Raw genomic sequence first — 23676 nt, forward strand, 5'->3', positions numbered from 1 at the left:
GTACTACTGTATACATTTGCGTTGCACCAACCAAACACCCCCAGCTGTTGTGGGGAATTTGAATCTTCAATCTTCAGAGCCGTAAATTAACCAAAAAAAAAACATGGACATCGGAAAACAAACAAAAGAAGAGAAGGAGAGAGAAGAAAAGGTCTCCTTTTTACGGACCGATGGTGGAGTCGGGAGAGCGGGTCTCATCCAGAGAGACCAGTGCCATCTGGATCTTAGGAACCACGGTCAGAATGGCCAGGATATCCAGGGCGTACCGCACCGTGTCACTCCTGCACAGAGGAAGGACCGACAGAAAACATGATAATAATGGATTATATTCGTTTTAGAAGTTAGAAGTCGCCGGGTACAACACGACAGATAGAGATGAGTTTATAAGAGATGTAGTTATGTCTTAAAACTCATTCACTGCGGGCAGAGCGTCAAAAAACATCTTCAACGTCTTTTTTTCTTTTAGTTGAGATGGCTCTTGACCACTGCGTGGATATCTCAACCGTCGCTAGGCAACACTCGGCTAGGCTTTGGTCAGTATAAAAGTTCCCCTCCGTCCGTGTGCGTTACCTGCCATAGTAGGTCCTCCAGTCGCAGGCGGTAGAGATGAGCTGCAGTGTCAGGGGAACACAGGAGAGCTTGTAGAAGGCGTCAGCCTGCTCCCAGTGGACATGAGGAGCGCCACACTCTATCAGGAACTCCATCATTTCAACCACCTGCTCCCGGGTGTACGAGCAAGGCTGGATGGAGAGCGCACACACACACACACACACACACACACACACACACACAGAATATATAAATTAAAGCTGCAAGCAGCGATGACCAGGCCCTCGCGCATCTGTGCAAGTTAGGGGCAAATATCGACCAATCAGAACTGGGAATAAGAGCTCCCAGTTCCGATTGGTCTGATCGGTCCAAGAATAAAGGCTCATTCATAGTCTGGATTTTCGTTGGCGAGGTGACCACCGAACTACAACATGACGTCACGAGCCACGGTGAAGAGCAAACCACCGCCACCGCCCCAGCCCTAATTCTCTCTGTTTTTACTCACCACCGCTAAACGCTATTTCAGCTCAGGCGGTCACCTCACCTTCACCACCACCGGAGCAGTGGTCACCTCACCACCACCACCGGAGCGGTGGTCACCTCCCCACCACCACCGGAGCGGTGGTCACCTCCCCACCACCACCGGAGCGGTGGTCACCTCCCCACCACCACCGGAGCGGTGGTCACCTCCCCACCACCACCGGAGCGGTGCCACTACCACCGGAGCGGTGTTCACCTCCCCACCACCACCGGAGCGGTGGTCACCTCCCCACCACCACGGGAGCGGTGGTCACCTCACCACCACCACCGGAGCGGTGGTCACCTCACCACCACCACCGGAGCGGTGGTCACCTCCCCACCACCACCGGAGCACTACTATGCAGTGCTCGGGTACTTATTATATAGTATTGGTAGTAGATATATTAGTAGTAGTAGTGGAAGTTCTAATACACATACCTTATAATGTGGCTGCTGGTGCACAGTGCTGCCCCCTTCTGTTCTGTGGAGAGATTGTTTGACCTGTTCCGTTTTCACTGCCAGGTGAGCCTCAAAGTACCTGCAGAGGAAAATGCTTCCCATATCACTCACTGAGCTGCATACGGAAGAACATTAAGCTAGGGAACGCACGGGAATCGATTTTTAAATTTTGAATCGAATAGTCATTTAAAAAAAAAGCGGACGCTTTTGGTCCGCGAGATGGCCCCATTTGGCGCCTCGCAGCACCTCGCAACGCCTCCTCTTTCCCCGTGTTAACAACAAGGAAGTCAACTGAACAAGTGCAGCTGCAGTCCCAGGAGCCAGGAAAAATAAATCGAAAGTGTGGTTGCATTTTAAAATACGCTATTTGAATAAAGGTTGTAGGCTACACGAGAGTGAAAATGACACCACAGCTCAGTGGACATTAAATATAGGCTACCATGTTTGATAAGTCATATAAAAACATTACTTACACGAAAATGAAAATATAAACTTCACAGATTATAGATCACTTGGAATTATAACAATTGTTGAGTATTGCCTGAATAATGCCACTATAAAATCCCAACTTTTATCGATGCGCCATTGCGCTGAGAACCTTGTGGAGCCTGGCGGTGTACATTATACTTGTGAGGACCTGCTTGGATTCACATGGTGAGTGCGCTCAGTGTGCGCACCGAAAATTCAAAGATCTGCAATCTCATGCGCTGCGTTGTGCATATTGGCTGAGTAGGCTATAATGGCACGAATTAAACTAGGCCTATTTTGGCGATGCGGAGAATTGATTTTGCCGTTGCCAGCGATATCATTTTTTTTTCTTGTCTGAAGACTGACCTGTTCCATCACTGTGAACTCCCATGCAGCAGAGCAGCTCCTACAGACCCAGACCAAAACACCTTTTCTCTTTGGCATTTAATTGCACCTGATCGTATTATTGTAATTATGTAGCCTATACTATTTGCCTGTGTTTTTTCTTTTAATTATGCTTTTTTTTGTGCGCCGATGGTGATGCTCCACTTGTTTCAGCCTGTAGGCCTACAGCACTTTGGTCAGCTTTTATTGTTTTAAATGTGCTATATAAATAAAGTTTGATTTAGACCTATATTGGAGCAGGTGCTGGCAAATAACTAATTACTGTAATGCCATGCAGTGAAGATGCGCAAATGTCAACTCAATTAGCAAGCGGAGCTGCTCTCATGCACTCTGCACTGCAGTCTGCAGCACAATGACTGCAGATCTCTTCTTAAAGTTTACTTATTATGGTTTACTTTCAACCATAAACCATAATATGATTGACAAACCTTGGATTATAATTCTTCATCGACCAACAGCGCATGCAGCATGACTATGAGGTAATTTAACTATGTGGGATTTCTCCATCGGCATCGCATGTCGATAAAAAATGGGATTTCACTAGTGGCATTATTCAGGCAATACTCAGATTGTTATAATTCCAAGTGATCTATAATCTGTGAAGTTTATATATTTTATCCCATACGCACACACTCACAGTCACATTAACTTTATGATCAATCAAATCAACCGTGGTTGATTTTATTAAGTGTCAGGCTTGAAGAGTTCATTCATGTTCAGTGTTGGGACCGTTACTTTTAAAAAGTAACTAGTTACAGTTACTAGTTACATCATTTCAAAAGTAACTTAGTTACTTTACTGTTACTTAAACCAAAAAGTAAAGCGTTACTTCGAAAAGTAACTTTTTCGTTACTTTTCGGCTCGGCTCGCCGGTGCCGGTTCCGGCGAGCCGCCCCGCATCCAAAACACTTGGTGGAGAAAATATGCTATTTCCGTGCTCAGACCCAGGGACACGGGGACACAGCCAGCCAACCAGGGACACACATAGTTGTCTATAATAGAGTGGTTGCACCACTCAAAAAGAAAAACGGGCTCCCACTTCCAGGCCATTCATTCATGCCTTCAGTTCAGTACAGTGATAATAAAACCAATAGCAGGGGGGACTGGTGGTGATTTTGATGATGCTATGTAGGCCTATCAATACATATTTATAGCAAACAACTAAATATAAGTAGGCTACAACCAACAACATGAGGGTTCCAGTTCCACTGCTCCAGTGAATGTTGTAGGCTATACTGTGCAGATAGGCTGAGATAGCTCATAGCTGCTCTTATTGGTGGTGGTGGCAATACTAATTTGATTCTGGATATATAAACAAAGTAAGACCAAAACCAGAATTAATATTTGATAATCAAACACACACGCGCAAAGTCTCTTTCAGTATCTGTCCGTCTCTCTCTCGCTCAAAAGTAGCTATACGCACACTGTCTCACACACACACACACACACACACACACACACACACACACACACACACACACACACACACACACACACACACACACACGAACGCACACGCGCAGCCTCTTTCAGTGTCTGACTGTCTGTCTCTCTCTCTCTCTCTCCCTTTTTCTCTCGCTCGCTCGCTCACATGATGTGCATAGCCTACACGGCGCACACGACACACACACACACACACACACACACACGCGCGCGACCGACATAAACAAACACACGGTGGTATAGCCGGTGGGAATGGGATCATCATAATTTGCTTGGACTCAACAACTTACTTTGACTGTACTTTGTGCTGGATTGGAGCAGCTGAAGGAAATAAGGAGGAATATAGCCATTTGCGATATGGGCGCCGCCATGACACTAGTCAGAGTAAACAAACTTGCGCATCACCACGTGTAGTACACACACACACACACACACACAAACGCACACACACTCCTCCTCCTCCCCCTTCTCTCCCGCAAGGCAAGCATGACAGTTCTTCTCATTCTCCCCCGATCGAGACTACATGAAAAATAACGGAAGAGTAACGGAATAACGCACCATGTAGTAACTGTAACAAGTTACTGAAGTTAAAAAAATAACGCGTTACAGCAACCGTTACTGCCGAACGTAACGGCGTTACTGTAACGCGTTATTTACGTTACGTTACGTCCCAACACTGTTCATGTTACAGTTCGTTTACAATTGACAGAGGATTATATATTTTTTTATTTGATGGAGAGGTAATGCCTGTTTCAGGCAGTTGACTTGTTACGGTCGGATGTTTTATTAAGCCTAATTATTTGTGCGTCAGTCACTGCTTTCATGAAGGCTGCAACAGTTGTTGCTTATTGTTTCAAATAAATGAGACCAATCCAAGCATGCCTTTCTCTCCGCTATATCGTTGTTTAAGCCAAAGAGTCACAGCTCGCATCATCGCACATCATCGCACCCCCCCCCCCCCCCCCCACCCCCCCCCGCCGCGTTGGGTTTCGAAGCGTCGAAGATCGTAACAAAGGAATCGATCATCAAATACGTGATCGAAGGTCAGCCCTAGAGTGTAGTGTGGTCAGTACCTGCGCAGGGCCATACAGGTGTGTTTGGTATTCAGTACCATTGTTGTTTTTGGCAGCACATTTTTATTTTAGTCAGTCTTTTTTTCCCCCACTTACGGTAGTTTTAGTCACATTTTAGTCACCCGGAATGTTTTAGTGTTAAGTCTAGTTTTAGTCGACTAAATGTCATAAGATTTTAGTCGACTAAATATAGTTGATTTAGTCTGCTAAAATGAATTTTGGCGGGCCTTGATCCCGTCGTAATGACAGTTTTTTTTCCACTTGCTGAAAATAGCCGATCTACAAGCTCACAACGCGTCAAAGCGGGACGCGTTGTGAGCTTGTAGATCGGCTATTTTCAGCATGCAACTAATTGTAAAGTGACTTACCGGTATACTGGATCTCTTGTCCACTAGTCCCTTCCTAACATTTTAGTCTAGTTTTTATTTGTTGACGGAATTGTCAGTATATATATATATATATATATATATATATATATATATATATATATATATATATATATATATATATATATATATATATATATACACGGTAGTCTTAGTTTTAGTCATCATAGCTTAGTTTTTATTTAGTTTCCATCAGTGATAAAAAGGTAGTCGACGAACATTTTTCGTCTTAGTTTTAGTTGACGAAAACACTGGTCAGTACCTGCATACAGGTGTGTAGTGTGGTCAGTACCTGCATACAGGTGTGTAGTGTGGTCAGTACCTGTGCAGGGCCATACAGGTGTGTAGTGTGGTCAGTACCTGCATACAGGTGTGTAGTGTGGTCAGTACCTGTGCAGGGCCATACAGGTGTGTAGTGTGGTCAGTACCTGCATACAGGTGTGTAGTGTGGTCAGTACCTGCATACAGGTGTGTAGTGTGGTCAGTACCTGCGCAGGGCCATACAGGTGTGTAGTGTGGTCAGTACCTGCATACAGGTGTGTAGTGTGGTCAGTACCTGTGCAGGGCCATACAGGTGTGTAGTGTGGTCAGTACCTGCGCAGGGCCATACAGGTGTGTAGTGTGGTCAGTACCTGCATACAGGTGTGTAGTGTGGTCAGTACCTGTGCAGGGCCATACAGGTGTGTAGAGTGGTCAGTACCTGTGCAGGGCCATACAGGTGTGTAGTGTGTTCAGTACCTGTGCAGGGCCATACAGGTGTGTAGTGTGGTCAGTACCTGTGCAGGGCCATACAGGTGTGTAGTGTGGTCAGTACCTGTGCAGGGCCATACAGGTGTGTAGTGTGGTCAGTACCTGTGCAGGGCCATACAGGTGTGTAGTGTGGTCAGTACCTGTGCAGGGCCATACAGGTGTGTAGTGTGGTCAGTACCTGTGCAGGGCCATACAGGTGTGTAGTGTGGTCAGTACCTGTGCAGGGCCATACAGGTGTGTAGTGTGGTCAGTACCTGTGCAGGGCCATACAGGTGTGTAGTGTGGTCAGTAGCTGTGCAGGGCCATACAGGTGTGTAGTGTGGTCAGTACCTGTGCAGGGCCATACAGGTGTGTAGTGTGGTCAGTACCTGCGCAGGGCCATACAGGTGTGTAGTGTGGTCAGTACCTGTGCAGGGCCATACAGGTGTGTAGTGTGGTCAGTACCTGCGCAGGGCCATACAGGTGTGTAGTGTGGTCAGTACCTGTGCAGGGCCATACAGGTGTGTAGTGTGGTCAGTACCTGCGCAGGGCCATACAGGTGTGTTTGGCCGTCTGTCGGCTTGAGAACACCTGGTCATCACTGAGTACGGGCACCTGCTCGTCGACGTTTAGGATCTCCAGCGTACTGATCTGCAAGGGGTCGGAGAGGTCACAGAGATCACAACATCAAAGTGTTAAGTCATGTGACACATGAGACACCATCAGAGGCACTCAAATTAAAAAAACAAAACAAAAAACAATTAGTTATATTTCTACGATGGTGCATTTCCAGTCAGTGTCCATTATTATTAGCAGCATAATCATCTATTTTGTATTTGGCCGTTAATGCTTTAGGAAATTGGTGAATAATTTATTTTAAAATGTATTAAACCCTTAGACTACCAATCCCAATTTTTTGTTTGGGTAACAAATTGGCTTATTTTTAATTCATCATTTTAACATTAATAGAAAGATCTGATGGTTTGAATAGATCGTTTACATGATTACATCCAACATTAGCGATATTAGCGAAAAAATGCTCATTTTTGCTCAGTTGAACCCCAAATAACTGACAGTCAATACATTCCGTTCCTTCCGTATATGGCATGTTTATATTTTTCGATTAATTCCGTTATTTCCGTGTTCCGTAGCCTAGGGGTTAATAAAGTCTCATGTCGGTCATATTCAAAAGACTTGAATAAATGGACTCACACTGCACTTTTCCTGTGCAGGCCATTCTCTTTGCGTAGTAGGATCCCGAGTGTCAAATGAACACTAAGGAGAAAGCTTTCGCTGAGAAAGCAAAGACAAAAAACAACAAGGTGTGGTTGTACCAGGTTGACCAGGCGCCGGAGTCCGTCGTGCTGGTCGAACAGCTGCAGGATGGCCCTGAAGGAGAAGGAGATGGAGAAGAACATGGTGGCGTGGCAGCAGCCTGACGCGTGAGACGACTCCAACAGCCACAGAGCATAGGACACCATGTCTGATAGGACGCCGTCTGCCAGAGTACACACCTGGAAGGACACACACACACACACACACACACACACACACACACACACACACACACCAGGGTTAACCAATTCTGACCTGAGATCAGTTTTCTGAAAAGGCTATGTTTCTATGTCAGTCGTTCTTCGATTTTTCAAAAATAGCAGATTACAAGCTCGTAGCGCGCCACTCGGTGGCGAGCTTGTAGATCTGCTATTTTTCAATAGTTAAAGCATAACATAATGCCAAAACACCAAACACCAAAAGGGGTTCCCGCCCCAAAATGGCTTAATATGCTGCGTTCACACGGGCAGATGCAAAAGATACAAAGCTACACAGTGTATTTGTAGGTGTTTTGCACAAACGTCGGATTCATCTTTGCATCTTCATGTCGCTGGCTTCCATTGACAATTAATTAAATTCCATCGACTGTAGCTTTGCATCTCCCTATTGTGTTTATATTATATAATCTGTACTATGATGTTTTTTTTAATCGATCAAATGGACACTTACAGGAGTTTAAATAACTGAGGATTTAATTAGCGTATAACTATATTATGGGGTTATCGTATCAAATGGGGATCCCTATCCTAGCCTGATGCATATCAAACGGACATTAAGGAGGTTGAGAACCAGCACTCTATACCACTGGTTCCCGATCCCCAACCAGTGTTCGGTTGGGGATCCATTTGTGGGTCACGGAAAATTCCCCAAAAAGGTGAATGAATTCATGAATTATTACCAAAATAAAATTACTTGATTTCAAAGTAATTTCTTGAATACATTTCTACAAATGTTTAAGGGGTAGTGAAAATAGCCGGCGTGGCGCGATGTGAGCTTGTAGATCTGCAATTTACACTAGTCTGGGTCCCGGGGGAATGTCTAATTTCTCTTTTGGACAAAAGCAAGGGCTCACTTTGTAATGCTCCAGGTAAATGTATTCACAATCGCAGCAGGCATACAGTACAACGTTTCAACCCATATTGGTCTTTCTCAAGTCTCATACTTGAGAAAGTATGAGATGTCCTCACTGCTGTGATTGTGATTACATTTACCTGGAGTATTACAAAGTGAGTTGCGAGCCCTTGCTTTTGTTCATGATATCGGTTAGTTTAACAGTTTGGCTCAGCACCAAGATGTGCGCTATTTTATCCTATTCTAATTTCTCTTGTGGGTCACGGGCTAAAAGGTTTGGGCAAGCAGTGCTCTCTATACCCTCTCCATGGCGTCCTGGTTGTAGGCCAGATAGTAGAGGCATAGGGAGACGCCGGTGGCTGCCATGGACGGCCGGGGGATCTCCAGCAGCTTCTGGACGCCTCCGTGTGCGATGAACTCTGCAGCAAACTTCTTATGGAGGAGCAGGGATGCCAGGTACTAGAGACAGGAGAGACAGAGCACAACACCGTTATGGAGGAGCAGGGATGCCAGGTACTAGAGACAGGAGAGACAGAGCACAACACCGTTATGGAGGAGCAGGGATGCCAGGTACTAGAGACAGAGCACAACACCGTTATGGAGGAGCAGGGATGCCAGGTACTAGAGACAGAGCACGACACCGTTATGGAGGAGTAGGGATGCCAGGTACTAGAGACAGAGAGCACTGTGCAATGTGAGGTCAACTTTGTAAAGTCAACTTTTTTAGGAAATTGTTTCAGGTTCATGGCTTTCAGAGTAAAAGCGCTCAGACAACTCCGGCACCACAGAGCTCCTATTTTGAAGCACTTCCGGCACTAAAAGAATAATAATGAATTACATTTTTACAGCGCTTTTCTATGCACCATGCGCCTACTCAAAGCACATTGGGATTTGTACAGTCCCCCTTATTTTATCTACTTGTGAAAGTACATTTTATTGGTGTATTTTACTACTATTTTAGCGGTGCATTGGAATACTTAATGGATTGAGATAACTTGACTGGACTATGACGGACTAACAGTTTTATGCCATGAAGTTGCCCCATTAGTGTTTTTCTTATATGTTGTGGTTGCACTAAACGGAATTTCGTTGTATGTCTCATACAGTGACAATAACGATATATCTTATCTAGATATATCTTATCTACTCAAAGCGCATTACAATGGTTCATCCATTCATACATTGGGAGGTGAAGCGGAAAACAGTCGACGCCAGCGTCCTCACTTCCCACATTCACACACCAATGGTGGCAAGCTGCCATGCGAGGCACCGACCGACTCATTGGAGGCAATGTGGGGTTCAGTGTCTTGCCCAAGGACACGTCGACATGTGGACAGGAGAAGCCGGGATTCGAACCGCCGACCCATGGATCATTGGACGACCTGCTCTACCTCCTGAGCCACAGCCTCCCTACAATACAAGCTTTTACAATCATGTAGTCTGAGTCATACTTTGAATAGTAGCCTCGGAGTTGGTTTTTATTTTCGTTCGTTATTAGGCTAAAAAAATGAAAGCCTGGGGGAAAGCCATTGGTGGGAGCCAACTTGTATTTCGCTAACCAATAACGTCGTTCCAAATTTGGTGACGTCAAGTGTTCTCCATTTTCTACCGGGGAAGGGGGGGGGGGGGGGCACTACCCCTGGGTCACGCCGTTAATTCCGCAATCGAAGCCCCGGGCCATCAGGTCATGTGGCAGCCATTGAGCCAAGTCTATGGACTTTTTTATGTTTGCTTTATCATTGCCCACCCCTCCCCCAATGACATTTAAGCCAAATATTTGGACTTCTCATGTTTGCTTTAAATATGCCCCCACTCAGTGACGTCATGTAGCAGCAAAAGACTGTCTGAGAGAAAAGGTGCCCCTCACTTCACAGTGAGTTTTTATTGTATTGGAATTCCCATAGGCACATCTTAGATTGTGTCATTTAAGAACTGTGAAATATACAAAGAAATTAAACAAAAACAACCCTGTTGACCATGTCAGGTGTGTGACTGTGGCATTGATGATATTGTGTTACATTTGATAACGCCAGAGTTGATGCTTCATGTCCATATGAGTAACATCACCGGGGTGGGCGATCTAAGCGTCCCTTATGGGAATTCCAATACAAAAAAATATATAACTCTGTGTGACGACAGTGACGCAGGGGGGACAGCGCCCTCTAGTGACAGAGATGTCAGACTTCTGTAGCAGGGAGACCAAATACAACCATGCCAGTTGTGCATGTTATTACATTGTATAAACATAGTCTGCCACACAATATTGGACAAAATATAAATTTATTATATCACAATAATACAGCTTCAACACAGAGCTAAATGAACAAGTCATGTGCATCTCAGACACCTCATGAACACAGCCTATGACATAAATCCAAAATGTGGGCACGGTTTCAGCCACATCCAAGCTCCCTTGACTGCGATTATTATACAATACAAACTTAATATTTAAAAAGAGCCTTTGGGCCTGGGCCGTGGCTCAGCGTTCCAGGCACCTTGGCTGGTAATCCAGTCTGGCAGGGTGCCGCGGGTTCGACTCCCGATCTCGACGGCCCTTACTGCATGTCGTTGTCACCCCCCCCCCCCCCATCTCGCTCCCCATTTCCTGTCAGCCTACTGTCTGTCCCTCCATAGAAATATAAAATAAACACCAAAGCCAAAAAATACCAATAAAAAAATAAAAAATAAAAGAGCCTTTGACCCAATTATGGCTCCTTTCCATTGTATAGTTTTGCCATGGCACGCCACATCTCACCTCCTCCTGCACTGTCATTTATGAGGGGCTCTGGCTAGCCCCTTCAATGCCTGGCTTTTGAAATTGCATCATATGGAAGCAGTCTATTTTCTACTTTATTTCTCTTTTCTTTCCCGCCAAGTCCATGGACTTTAATGTTTGTTTAGGGCAGGAAATGATGACGTAAGATGTAATATTGCGGATATAAATACTTCTAAAACATTTACAGACCTGCCAACCGTGGGATATTGAGTACCACCATTCACGGCGCGGCGCATCAATTTGTGGCGGGGGTCCCGCATGCCTTTTTTTAGGGTGTTATATAGAAAATGTCACACTAATGGAGAAGTATTCTACTGTTTTACCATTTATACATCTCAGGCATGCTGGAGCCATATGAGCCCCCTAGAACCCTTCATCGGGGGGGGGGGGGGGGCTGGTCTACTAATTGTTCACCCCATATAGTTGGAACAAAACATGGTGAGGCAGCATTCGCTAATATGCACCACAAACCTGGAACAATATTCCAGGTTACATTAGGAAATTCCCAACTATAGCCGATTTTAAGTCCAATTTTAAAAACAATTATTTAACATTCCTTATTGAAAATAGCAGATCTACAAGCTTGCAGGTCTGCTATTTTTTTTTTATCGTGAAAACGTGGCGCAAATCTTTCAGAGCGAATGTTTTTAACATATATTGAACCGAGCCATCTTGTCTGAACGAGTGGGTCCATTTGGTTCCATTTGGTCAACTAGGTCTTGCCTGGGCTTTAAATGAGCTGTACTTTGTACTTTGTGTATGAAGGTGCTATATAAATACAATTTATTTGCCTTGCCTACTTGTTCAGACTGAGATAACAATATACAATAGATGAATCCACAGAGGGGTGCCCTCCCTGGGTGTGGCCATTACCGATGTGTACCATACTACCATTAACTGATAACTAATCAGTTGCACTATTCCAGACCTCCCAAAACAAACTGGTCAGGCTCCTACTTGGCCTCACCCCCGAACCCACCTCACCCCTGCCCACTTTGACAGGCTGGGATGGCTTAGGGTCGACGACAGAGTACAGCATCTTGCAATGGGTCTGGTCCACAAGATTCGATAAACCACCAAGATACCCATGTACCTGTCTAAATACTTCCTTAATGTAAACAAAGTCCACACCCACAACACCAGCGGGAGTGCAACAAACCATGTACAAGCCAGATTCGGCACAAACAAGGGACTAAATTATTTTCGCTCCTATGCCACCAAAATGTGGAACGCCCTACCAACAGTCATTAAGACATGTGAATCCCTTGACTCCTTCAAAACCTCTCTCAAAGGGCACCAACGGATGGCTGCAATTCGAAACTGGCCTCTGTAAAATCTGAACAATAGACAATAGATGAATCCACAGAGGGGTGCCCTCCCTGGGTGTGGCCATTACCGATGTGTACCATACTACCATTAACTGATAACTAATCAGTTGCACTATTGCACACCGTAAATTGTGTAGTTTATTTCATTTTGCGTGGTTTCTATGCAAAATGCAGGAAGGTAGGCAGGTCTGTATTTATTTCATTTGTCATGGACACTAGAAGTGTGATTGTTTTATTACCGAGCTGATGCAACTCAGCTGATGCAACTCAGAAAAAGTTTGGATGATTAGCAAGAATGGTCAGTTTTGAACAAAATGCCTCATGAACGCAGCGTCCATATTGCTGTGAGACGTCACAGTATGCCTGTTATGGTGCCACCAGACTGCCGATTTCTACTATCTGACCTGTGCCATCTATGAGGATTTTCTTTTTTCTTTTTCAGTTAATTTGTTTTTTTTACCGGATTCAAATGGTCTTCATATAGTGCGTTTACTTTGCTTAATGTTTTGTGAAAAGCACATTGCATTGCCTAGTTGTTGAGATGTGCTATACAAATAAATGTGCCTTTCTCTTGTTGTTTGAGGGGCGCCCCTCCTATGCACAGCTTTGTGTGTAGGTGTGTGTTTGTAGCACGGAATGTGATTTTTTCTTTCCATCACGCGTCATTATTAAAGGCATTATGAGCTTGTGGCTTTTAATTAATATAAAATAGTATGCAGTGACCATTTCGCCCATTTACCGTACTAGTATTATATGGTACATATACAACGGAATGAAATCTAATTTGGAGACCGATATTGGGAAATGTGAATATTCCTGTGCATCACTACTCTGCAGGACGGACGGCATGTCTTTTATTTTGTGTCTGTAGGGTAGAGTCTGCAGGACGGACATGTCTTATTTTGTGTCTGTAGGGTAGAGTCTGCAGGACGGACATGTCTTTTATTTTGTGTCTGTAGGGTAGAGTCTGCAGGACTGACATGTCTTTTATTTTGTGTCTGTAGGATAGAGCGCCTTCTTCTCCCAGGAGAAAACGACGGGGACGGTTGTCCGGACGTTTCTCTCCAGGAAGTCGAACAGAGGGTTCCACCAGACCCTGGACAGGTAGTCTTTGGGCCCTCCTGCCTGTACGCCGTGCGTACTGGCCATGGCGTGGTACCACCAGAACAAGCGGCTGGTGACATAGTAGCCGGCAACGACGTCCACGCTGTAGTGCTGGTGACTCATCAGGACACAGAAGACCCCCGTGGCGCTCAGCGACCAGCACAGCCAGTGGTACCAGCGGGGCACGGACGGCGGCGAGTACTGCTTGATGAAGAGGTAGAGCAGGGTCAGCATCAACGTGTGTCCGCTGTAGAGGTAGTCGCCGCACATGGTGTCCGACTCAGTCATGGTCAGGAATCCCCCGAAGACGATCTTCAGCGTCCTCCAGAGCTTCCCCGTGGCGTCGTCGTACAACTTGGGAGCGCAGACGATGTGCTTCCCGGGGACGGTCAGGGTCGTGACGTACATGGTGACGCAGCGGTACATGTACAGGGTGCCGAGCAGGAAGAAAAACCTGCGGGCCACGATGGACTTGTGTTGCAGAGACAGCAGCTGGACGAGCCACAGCATGCACAGTAACAGTCCGATGACCTCGGAGGCAGCGAACGCCGAGGGGATTGTGTCAAAGTAGTCGAAGAACTTGTCGGGAAGGGGGGCTCCGACCGACCTGTCGGGGACCCTCTCGTGCACCGCGGTGACGATTACCCCACTGAGGAGAACGTTAAGCTGGGTGTAGAGGACGGCCACGCCGAACTTCCACCACTCGTTGGGCAGCGGGTCGTCGGCGTGTCCCTCTGGGATCGACAGCGTGACATCGTCTCTGTGACGGCTGGCTTGGTGGATATTATAGCGAGGCTCTCTGTCGTCGACGTAGTCTTCAGAAGCCGCCATGAAGGAAGGATTGGTAAAGAAATGCTTTCACTGCTGTTCAGTCAATCAGGTGGGGATCAGTGACTCAAATGTGACTTCTCCTGCTGGATGAGGTACAGAAGTGATTGGCCAGATATTTGACAGGTCTACTCTGGATCAGTATAATGTTGGTTAAATGCTGAAGGTAATACTCTTCCAAACAAATCTCACCAGTCACTCCTGTTGGTTTGTTCTTTCCTCTTTCCTCTCTCTCTCCAGCCTCAATGCCAAAAGAACTTCTCAGTGTTTGGGCTGGTGCAGAATGCCTGGATAGAGCGGTTCACCAGACTTATATAGGCTATACAGATGTGTGACGTCAGGCCTTACTGACAAATGACGTATTAAGCCCCCTTTTCCAAGTCACTTGGGACGAAACTGAAAGCAAAACTCCGAAAGGTAGACTCCGTGACGTGTAGGATAGGTTTCAGCATGAAGGTGTGACAGCCAGCATTGACTCGGTCTGTAGTAGTGTTGTCGAAAATATTGATTTTTCGTTAAATATCGATTCTGAAAAAATAAAAACGGTTCAATATGACTTTGCCATAGTATCGGTGTATCGATACTGTACCTCTCCAGAGACATGTGCCGGGCTAGCACGCACACACCCACACACAACACAGGACTACACACACCCCTCACACACACACACACAGCGCAGCTCCTCCCCTCCAGAGTCCACTCCAGAGTCCAGACTCTCTCACACTAAATGATACGGGCGATCTATCATGGACCCAGTCGTATCAAAGTTTGGAATCCAGTATCGTGACAAAACCAGCCTGTAGTCCCTCTTCCCCGTTTTATTTTGAAGACCCCAAAATTCACTCAAGCAAAATGGTCTAAAGCTAATTTGGCGAACGTCTTTTTAAAAGTCATCCGAAGTTTTAATAGTGGTGAATATAAACCTCATCAACACATTCGTTTACCACTGACAGAGCCGTTATAATTAAGTTTTAAAAGTGGTGAATATAAACCTTATCGTATACCACTGAGACAGCCGTTATAATTAAGGGGAGGAAGTGGAACAAACTCAAATATGACCCTTCAAATATGAGGAGATGTTCTTCCCCTTTTGCACTAGGTATGTTGGGTGTGGTTTGTTAATGTTGTACGGGTCACTGTGTGCCTTTGTTGTCTTGTATTGTATCTGTATGCTGCAGGGCGGGTCCTTGGGGTCCAAGACAAATTACAAAATAAAGAAACCTTGAACCTTTCTCAAATTCGGGTGCAAAGGCTGGTCTTAACCCATTTTTGGCAGGAACCCATTTTTGGTAGGAACCCATTTTTGGTATTTTAAGCATTAGGTTATACTTTGGCTGTTGAAAACTAGCAGATCTACAAGGTCATAGCACGAGCTTGTAGATCTGATATTTTTTGAACAATCGTGAACAAACAAATATATTCTTTCACAGCGAACATTTTTAACTCAAATCTTTGCTTCTGGGGGGTACCTGGGACAACATATTTTGGTTTGAGAACGAATGATATATAGGTGTATCAGAGAGAATGACTGACAGCGTTCCTGCTCATGCTTAACACTTTGAGAGCTGCGCCCTCTGGTGGTCTAATGGTACCTCGGCGCCATGATTCACAACATCAAGCCCCGCTTCTGTTTGTGTCACCCGCTTCACAAAGACGAAACCGAGAGCATATTGTAGTCTAGCAGCTGGCCATGTTAAACGGTAATATGTTGTAATATGACGGTAATATGTTGTAGAGCATATTGTAGTCTAGCAGCTGGCCATGTTAAACGGTAATATGTTGTAATATGATGGTAATATGTTGTAGAGCATATTGTAGTCTAGCAGCTGGCCATGTTAAACGGTAATATGTTGTAATATGACGGTAATATGTTGTAGAGCATATTGTAGTCTAGCAGCTGGCCATGTTAAACGGTAATATGTTGGCCACAATGGGATAAAAATAAATCACTATTATGTACGCCAGTCGGATTTGACAAAAAGACAGCTTTTGGAGTAAATCATAATGAGTGGATTCCAATGGGGTGCATGAGCGCATTTCGCCTTGTGCCTGGAGGGACATAGCAACCCGCCTAGCAACCTGGGCGCAGTAGAGTTATGCGTTTGGTTTCTGCCGGTGGATTCTGATATAAAGCGATCACGTGCGGCGGGTTCAGCCATCAAAGGATAGTTATGATAACATGTGGTGCCGTGGGTCATGGCGACAAGGGTGTTAAAAGCATGCTGCAGCAGCAGTAAGAATAGAATTACCAGTAAAGCATCAAAGGTAAGCTGGACATCGCTGGTCTGCCGGAAGTCCAAGTAGTTCATCAACAGATCTCTGGTGTCCAACTGCATAAAGACCGCGAGCAGCTGAACAGAGAGTCAGACAGGAGGGGGGAAATATTAGCACAAACATAAGCATTCCTGTTTTGGCCTGGGTTTTTGTGACAGCTGTGTGTGCAGGTGTAGTTCTATTAATTAGGACGAATCGCATAGTTTATACGATTATCAACACTCGCCATAGCGTCATAAAACTGCCTAAGATGTGTGCGCGTTTCCGTGCTGCAACTGATTCTGAGTGACTGCCATGGTCAATGTGGTCCTTTTATTCAGACTGCCTTGGCAGTTATGGTCAATTGATTATTCCTGGTAGTTGTGGTAATTTGGTTCTGTTGGCCTTGTCCATATTCATGTTAAGTGGAATATTAGACTATAAATGCATCCATTGCTGTCAATAGTGAATGTGCAACATTAATTACCGACATGATTTTAAAGACATGATTTGAAAAGCAGAACTCTCACCTCTTGGTAGTCTCCCAGTGGTGTCAGGTACTGGAGGATCAGCCTCTGCTCCATCGCAGAGCTCAGCGGTGACAGGCAGTAGTCGGCGCCAATAATCATGGAGATGGAGCTCACCTCCGACCAGGAGGTGCCACTGGCTGGCTCGCCGCCTGTGGCGACTCGTCTCTCCAGCCCGGTGTCTTCCATAGCCGACGCGGAGGAGGAGGGAGCGAAGTCCAGCTTCTGTTTGGCCTTCCGGCCATTCTCCCGCAACGGTTTCCTCCTGCCTCCGACAGCTCCACCTCCACTCGGCCTCCCCTCCGTCTCCCAGGGACCCCCGGCTTGGTAACAAAGGGGAGGGAGGGGTCGGACCAGACCGGAACTTCCGCCGATGCCGGCGTTCTTCTGAGCCGAGCCGAGGAAAAAGCGTTTGGACGACGGCTCCGACCTGCCGGTCTCGCCGTCTCTTTCCCTCCCATCCTCCATGTCCTCTGCCTCCTCGTCCTCTTTCTCTGTGGCCGTGGCAGAGTTCTGTAACGTGTGGGACGTCCTGCCGTCACCTGTGGATGTGCAGGGAGCTTGATCCTGGGTCCCCGTGGGACTGAAGTGGATTTTGGCTTCTAGGGACTGCAGCTCGCGCAGACGGCGGATCATTATAGGTACCTGAGGTATGACAGGGTGAAATGACTTCAGTGTTCTCACAATACCGTGCGTGCGTGTGTGTGTGTGTGTGTGTGTGTGGTCATATAACTGACCAGCTGAGAGTTCTCATTCCTGTAGTTGGCGGCTATCTCCTGGCTGCTCATGGCTCTGGCTAACAGCCCGGTTGCGTACACACACAATGGTCGCTTTGCTTCCTGAGCCCAGCTGAACAGCTTCTCCACCAGACCCTCCTGCGGACGCACACAAGTCAGAGATCGCCTCGATATTTATTAACAGAGCCGGTGCATGCACACACACACAAGAGAAACTCTGGCTACAGTATAATAATAATTGGGGGTGGGCCTCGGAGCCTCGAATATTTATTTCTACATGCATACATATACACACATACCGTACATGGGTTTTTCAGAAAACTTTCAGAATTTAGAAGGCATTTGTAGAATCGTCCTCAGGTCTAAATGGGTTAAGTGGATGTAGTTAACTCGTAGGTAGGACAGAGAACCAGAAAAACTAGTGGGTCTCCTGAGGTAAGCCTGTCACAATTATTACCTAATAATACCTCGTTTACATGTTGAATAGCAGAAATAGCTGATCTACAAGCTTACAACACTTTAATATTTCCGCTATTTTGTCATTTCTTTTGAAAGATCTGCCCTGTGCAATTTGTGATTACGAAATACAAATTGTAGCGTTCCAATGTTCAACGCAAAATAAACCCCACGATTAAACCGTAAATTGCAATTATTTGTGTGACAATTAATCGTCAAGTTAAATGTGTAATCGTGACAGCCCTACCCTGAGGACCAGGAGGTTTAGGGAACCAGGGTTTCAAATGCTTACTCTAGTCTAGATTATTATCAGTTACAGTAAAGGTCCTTTCAAAACGGGCAGCGATGAACGCAGACGTTGTCGCCTGGATCAACAACAGGTCTGCTTCAGGTCTACTCAAAGAGGGCCGCGACAACGCACGCGTTACAAAAAAAAAGATAACCAGAATCCAGGTCTGGTGAGTCAAGTGCACGAAACGAGCATGCGTGGCGCGACAATTTCACGGGACCACGCCCACGTAAATACGCTTGAGATGTTGCCCCTCGACTTCTCCACGCGTACAGAAAGAAAACACAGGTCTCATTGGAAATGAATTATAGCCACGTTAAATCACTGTCCGTTTGAAAGGGCCTTAACAGTAAAACTTGGAGTCCTACCTTCTCCTGAAATACTGCACCACTCTCCAGGCCAGGCATGACGTTAGAATGTGTGTGTAAATGGAGTCCTACCTTCTCCTGGAACACCACTCCACTCTCCAGGCCAGGCATGACGTTAGAATGTGTGTGTAAATGGAGTCCTACCTTCTCCTGGAACACCACGCCACTCTCCAGGCCAGGCATGATGTTCTGCAGCAGACGACAGGCCGCCGTGTTGAGCTCTAGCTCTCTGCTGGTCATGATGTAGCTGTTCAGCAGCTGGAGGAGCACACAGGACAGGACACCAGTCAGTCAATGACACAGCTGTATGGTGGAACCATGTGCTGTTGGTGGTGCATTGTAAGAGCTTTCCCCTTCCCGCCCTAAATTGCAAAAAAGGCTGCTCTGGCAATATCGGGTAAGGGCTAGTCTTCATAATAAATTGGAAATCACCCTTCTCTCCCCCTCATATTCATTGGATGAGAGACATCCAGTATTTTCTTAGAACAAACATGTGGGACAATATGGAGTTCTATCAATAAAACGATACATTTTCCTTTCATTCCTGCTGAATGAGTGTTGTGGTGGGAGTGTTGTGGTGGGAGTGTTGTGGTGGGAGTGTTGTGGTGGGAGTGTTGTGGTGAGAGTGTTGTGGTGAGAGTGTTGTGGTGAGAGTGTTGTGGTGGGAGTGTTGTGGTGGGAGTGTTGTGGTGAGAGTGTTGTGGTGAGAGTGTTGTGGTGAGAGTGTTGTGGTTGGAGTGCTTCTGGCGTTTGGTTCTGTAAACACAACAAAAATGCACCAACTCACTGCGTTGGTGAAATCATCGTTCTTAAAGATCATCTTCAAGATTTGTCCCAGCATGCAATCTGGGTCCGCTCTCCCTAAAATGAAAAATCACACATGTAATAGGGCGCACTTATCATCATACATCACATTCGGTACTCAGCCAATCGAATCATCACATTGCGTGCTCATCACACACACACAGAAAGTCACCAGCATACACTGACATTTACTAGCCTGGAAACCAGACAAATATGTGGCTGCCAGAGTGGAATGGAATCTAGGCTAGACATTTATAGCCTTAAATATATAGTTTCGGTAACACTTTAACTACCGTATTGCAGCTATAAATTTAAATAAGAATTGGTTCTTGTGAATTCACTCAAGAAACACAAGTGTGGAAGTGGAGTGAAGGTTCCAAAATGACTGGAAGAACCCAGAGTTTCATTTTTTTTTTAACGGTACACAGGAACCAAATTGCATTTGATTCCATATACACTATGTACTCAACTGGTTCTTCTCTCATCGGTCTTGGCAAACCGATACCTTAACTCCTGGGGTACCATCCAACCTGGGTATCAAGACACAGACTTCTCATTTTAATTTTTACAAAACAATTCCCTAGTGTCTGATCTCCAACAAATGTAATTGGTTATCTATGCACGATTGTCTCCCTAAAGCACACATTTGATATATTCTCCCACGTCTTGCCTTAACCCATTCTGAACGGGAACCCCTTTTGGTGTTTTAAGCATTGTTATACTTTAGCTATTTAAAAATAGCAGATCTACAAGCTCGTAGCGAGATCTGCTTTTTCTTTTTATCGTTAAAATGTGGCGCAAATCATTAAATATATATTTCAGAGGGAACATTTTTAACTAAAATATTTGCTTCTGGGGGGTGCCTGGAACTACATATTTTGAGATGGGGGTCCGTAGACAATAGAGATAATTCTGGGGGTCCTTGACATGAAAAAGGTTGAGCACCACTGACATAGAAACATAGGTTTTTCTGAAAAATGTTAAGATTTAGAAGCCATTTTTTAAATCGAGCTCAGTTCAAAATGGGTTAAATTAAACACGCAGTCAAAGAATGGTTTGTAGTGGATTATATGTACCAGGATGTCGGTCATCGAATGGGTCAGGGTCTGCTCTGTGGTAATGCTCGGTCTCTCTCTCAATCAGCTCAGATGTCCTAACACAGGAACAAATGACAGGAAGTCATCACAAACACAAGTCCACAAGCAAAATATTTCTGTCACATGTCGGACACCTCAAGTGTTGAAGTCAGTTCAGGGCTTTCAGATAACATCCGGATACTTTTGTTTTGTCTTTTATGCAGACAATTTACAATTTGGGCATTTTTCAAACACCCTTATCTGCCCAACCACCAATAATTAAATAGAAAGGCATTAGACTATTTTGATAACAAATTCCCATTCAATTACTTTGTCATTGTAGGAACAACGGAATTACAAATTCGAATTCCAGAATCAATACTTTAAAAGAGAATAGAATTATGCCTTTTTTTTACTCCTAGTTTCTTTCTAAGAAAATACACCATCAAATAAAAAACATCACCAGATGCAAGATAAATTACCAATATTTTTACAATTACAATCTATTTTAGTGAGTGTTTTATGCTAGATTTATTTCCTTTAAAAAGAGAAACGTTACAGATTTTTAACCTAAATCACATTGTTCTTATGTGAGATAATGATGAATAAATGATGCATTTCACATCCGATATAAAAACACACAGAATTCATAAGGTATTGTTTTGTCACACTTTTCTTTACGAACACTTGTGTCATGCACAGGGGGGGGGGGGGTGTCTCTGCACAACCAGGTTTGGGGATTACTTACTGCTCTATAGAGCGTCACAGTCCCGCCCCCTCGAGAGACGCGGAAAACGATTCCCTGTTCATTTTCCTCATAGACTTTTCAAAAAGTATTTATTTAAAGAGGTTTACGCTGCGGACAAAGCCAACTCGAGTTGTGACACATCATGACAATAAACACAATGTTTTGGGCCAAACAAATAATTAGAAAGAAGAAGAAAACGGCAGGTTTCAACACTTTTGTTGTTTTTCTTTGTAATTATTAGTTTGGTCCAAAATATTGTGTTTGTCGTCATGGTTCGTCACAACTCGAGTTGGCTTTGCACGACGCTTATAAGGTCTTTAAATAAATACTTTTTGAAATATGCATTGGGAATTATTTCCTGGGCCATCATCATGAAAGGGGGCGGGACCTCGACGCTCTATAGAATCTTACTTTTGAAATCAAATTTAGACCCACTTGGTAAGGATGGAGACCAGCTCCTCTGTTGTGGCCTGCTGCTTCTGTACCCATTGTTCCAGCAGGATGGTTAGCTCTGCCTTGGCGTCAACGGGAACGGAAGGTTTTTCGCTGCCCGCTGATGGCACAGCCGCTGCGGGGGAAGCCATCGCTCCCTGGGAGACGGCAGAAGGGAGAGGGTTGACATACAGAGTAAAGAGCACAGGAGCAAACTAGCAAAGTAGATGAGCGAAGTGGACATAGAGGAAAAGGAAAGGGGAGATGATAAAGGGAATATAGCATTCTGTATTGCGACAGGTCGTTTTTTGCTTAATTTACTATGAATGAAAACCTGCATCTCCCATCCGTTAGTCACCCCACGCCTCCATATATTGTCACGCCTCGTGATATCACACCTTGTGACACGTCACGCCACCATATATGGCCATCTCCATATATGAAGATCACAACACTGACCTCTCTAACCCTGCATACGCATACATGAAGACTGGATCATCACCTAGATCTGCATATATGGAGCCTGCCAGCAACTCTACATCTGACCTCAAACCCGTAGAGATCTCCATATATGGAGCTGACCTGTTCTGAAATTCCATTCCATCCCACCCGTCCTTCCTGTTCTGACAGTCCATATGTTGATCTGACCTCATTAAACCCTGTACACTCAAGTCAAGACACGCTCCATATATGGCCAGTACAGAATTCATTACATATGTTGATCCGACTCCCAATGCGCCAGCCCAGCAGCGCGCGCACACACTGACACACACACACACACACACACACACACACAGGGAGTCAGGACCCCCTGGAACTGCCTCAAGGACCCCTGGCCATGGGGACCCCACTTTGGGAACCACTGTCCTACAGTGTCTGCTGCAGCATTATCAGACAGTGGACAATGATGAGTACTAAGGTGTAACGATATAGTAACTGCATCGAAAAATCAATTTTAATTTCAAGAATCGAAGTATATCGAAATGAAAACTACAACATTGACTATGTATCGAATCGTTTTGCTATGCAAATAATCGATTGTATCAATACTACATTTTTGTGCGTGGTATTTAGCAATTTTTAGAAGAAAAAATAAAAAGAGGGGTTTAATTACTTAGTTTAAAATAATCAAATCGTATCGCCATAATGAACCAATATCGTTCATATCGTCAACCATGTATTGTGATACGTGTCATATCGCTGTTAAAATGTATCGTTACACCCCTAATGAGTACTTAGAGCCGATCAACACTCTCCTCTGTATTTGTGTAACAGACGCAGGAAAGACCCCATGCAGCACCAGGAGGACTGAAGCAGGTTCCTTCGCTGAACCGCATGAGAAGAAAGAGCATGCTACAGCTGTGTAACCCACTCAGATGTCATAAACAAATAGCATACTAAAGTTACAAAAATCATGTGATAATATGATTCTCTCTCCCATTCCCGTTTAGTCTTTTTCTTAAAAAGGGACAATTCACCCCTTTTGCAACCAGATAGATCATCATCATTAAAA

The 23676-nt window shown here is 45.1% G+C and overlaps 2 protein-coding genes across 2 annotated transcripts in view; both read right to left on the bottom strand.

Moving 5' to 3' along the window:
• Positions 1-23676, bottom strand: part of LOC308332288 (DDB1- and CUL4-associated factor 1-like) — a 38463-nt gene that overhangs the window by 12971 nt on the left and 1816 nt on the right. The window contains exons 2-15 of the mRNA XM_080788093.1: positions 22167-22321; positions 20984-21060; positions 20378-20437; positions 19891-19964; positions 19248-19361; positions 17991-18128; positions 17257-17898; positions 16723-16824; positions 8738-8896; positions 7366-7545; positions 6573-6682; positions 1507-1606; positions 571-740; positions 169-281 (exon numbers count right to left, since the gene is read on the bottom strand). Of these exons, the coding sequence (XP_080644219.1) occupies positions 169-281; positions 571-740; positions 1507-1606; positions 6573-6682; positions 7366-7545; positions 8738-8896; positions 16723-16824; positions 17257-17898; positions 17991-18128; positions 19248-19361; positions 19891-19964; positions 20378-20437; positions 20984-21060; positions 22167-22315 (2188 nt within the window). The 5' untranslated portion in view covers positions 22316-22321. The remainder of the gene's footprint in view (positions 1-168; positions 282-570; positions 741-1506; positions 1607-6572; positions 6683-7365; positions 7546-8737; positions 8897-16722; positions 16825-17256; positions 17899-17990; positions 18129-19247; positions 19362-19890; positions 19965-20377; positions 20438-20983; positions 21061-22166; positions 22322-23676) is intronic.
• LOC308325766 (phosphatidylcholine:ceramide cholinephosphotransferase 2-like) lies at positions 13529-14476 on the bottom strand (the record flags this gene model as incomplete). The annotated part of the gene is made up of 1 exon (XM_080778449.1): positions 13529-14476. The coding sequence occupies one exon, from the start codon at positions 14474-14476 to the stop codon at positions 13529-13531; it is 948 nt and encodes a 315-aa protein (XP_080634575.1).

This window comes from Protomyctophum bolini, assembly GCF_963924005.1.
Source record: "Protomyctophum bolini genome assembly, chromosome: 2".
In the NCBI taxonomy this organism is placed as follows: domain Eukaryota; kingdom Metazoa; phylum Chordata; class Actinopteri; order Myctophiformes; family Myctophidae; genus Protomyctophum; species Protomyctophum bolini.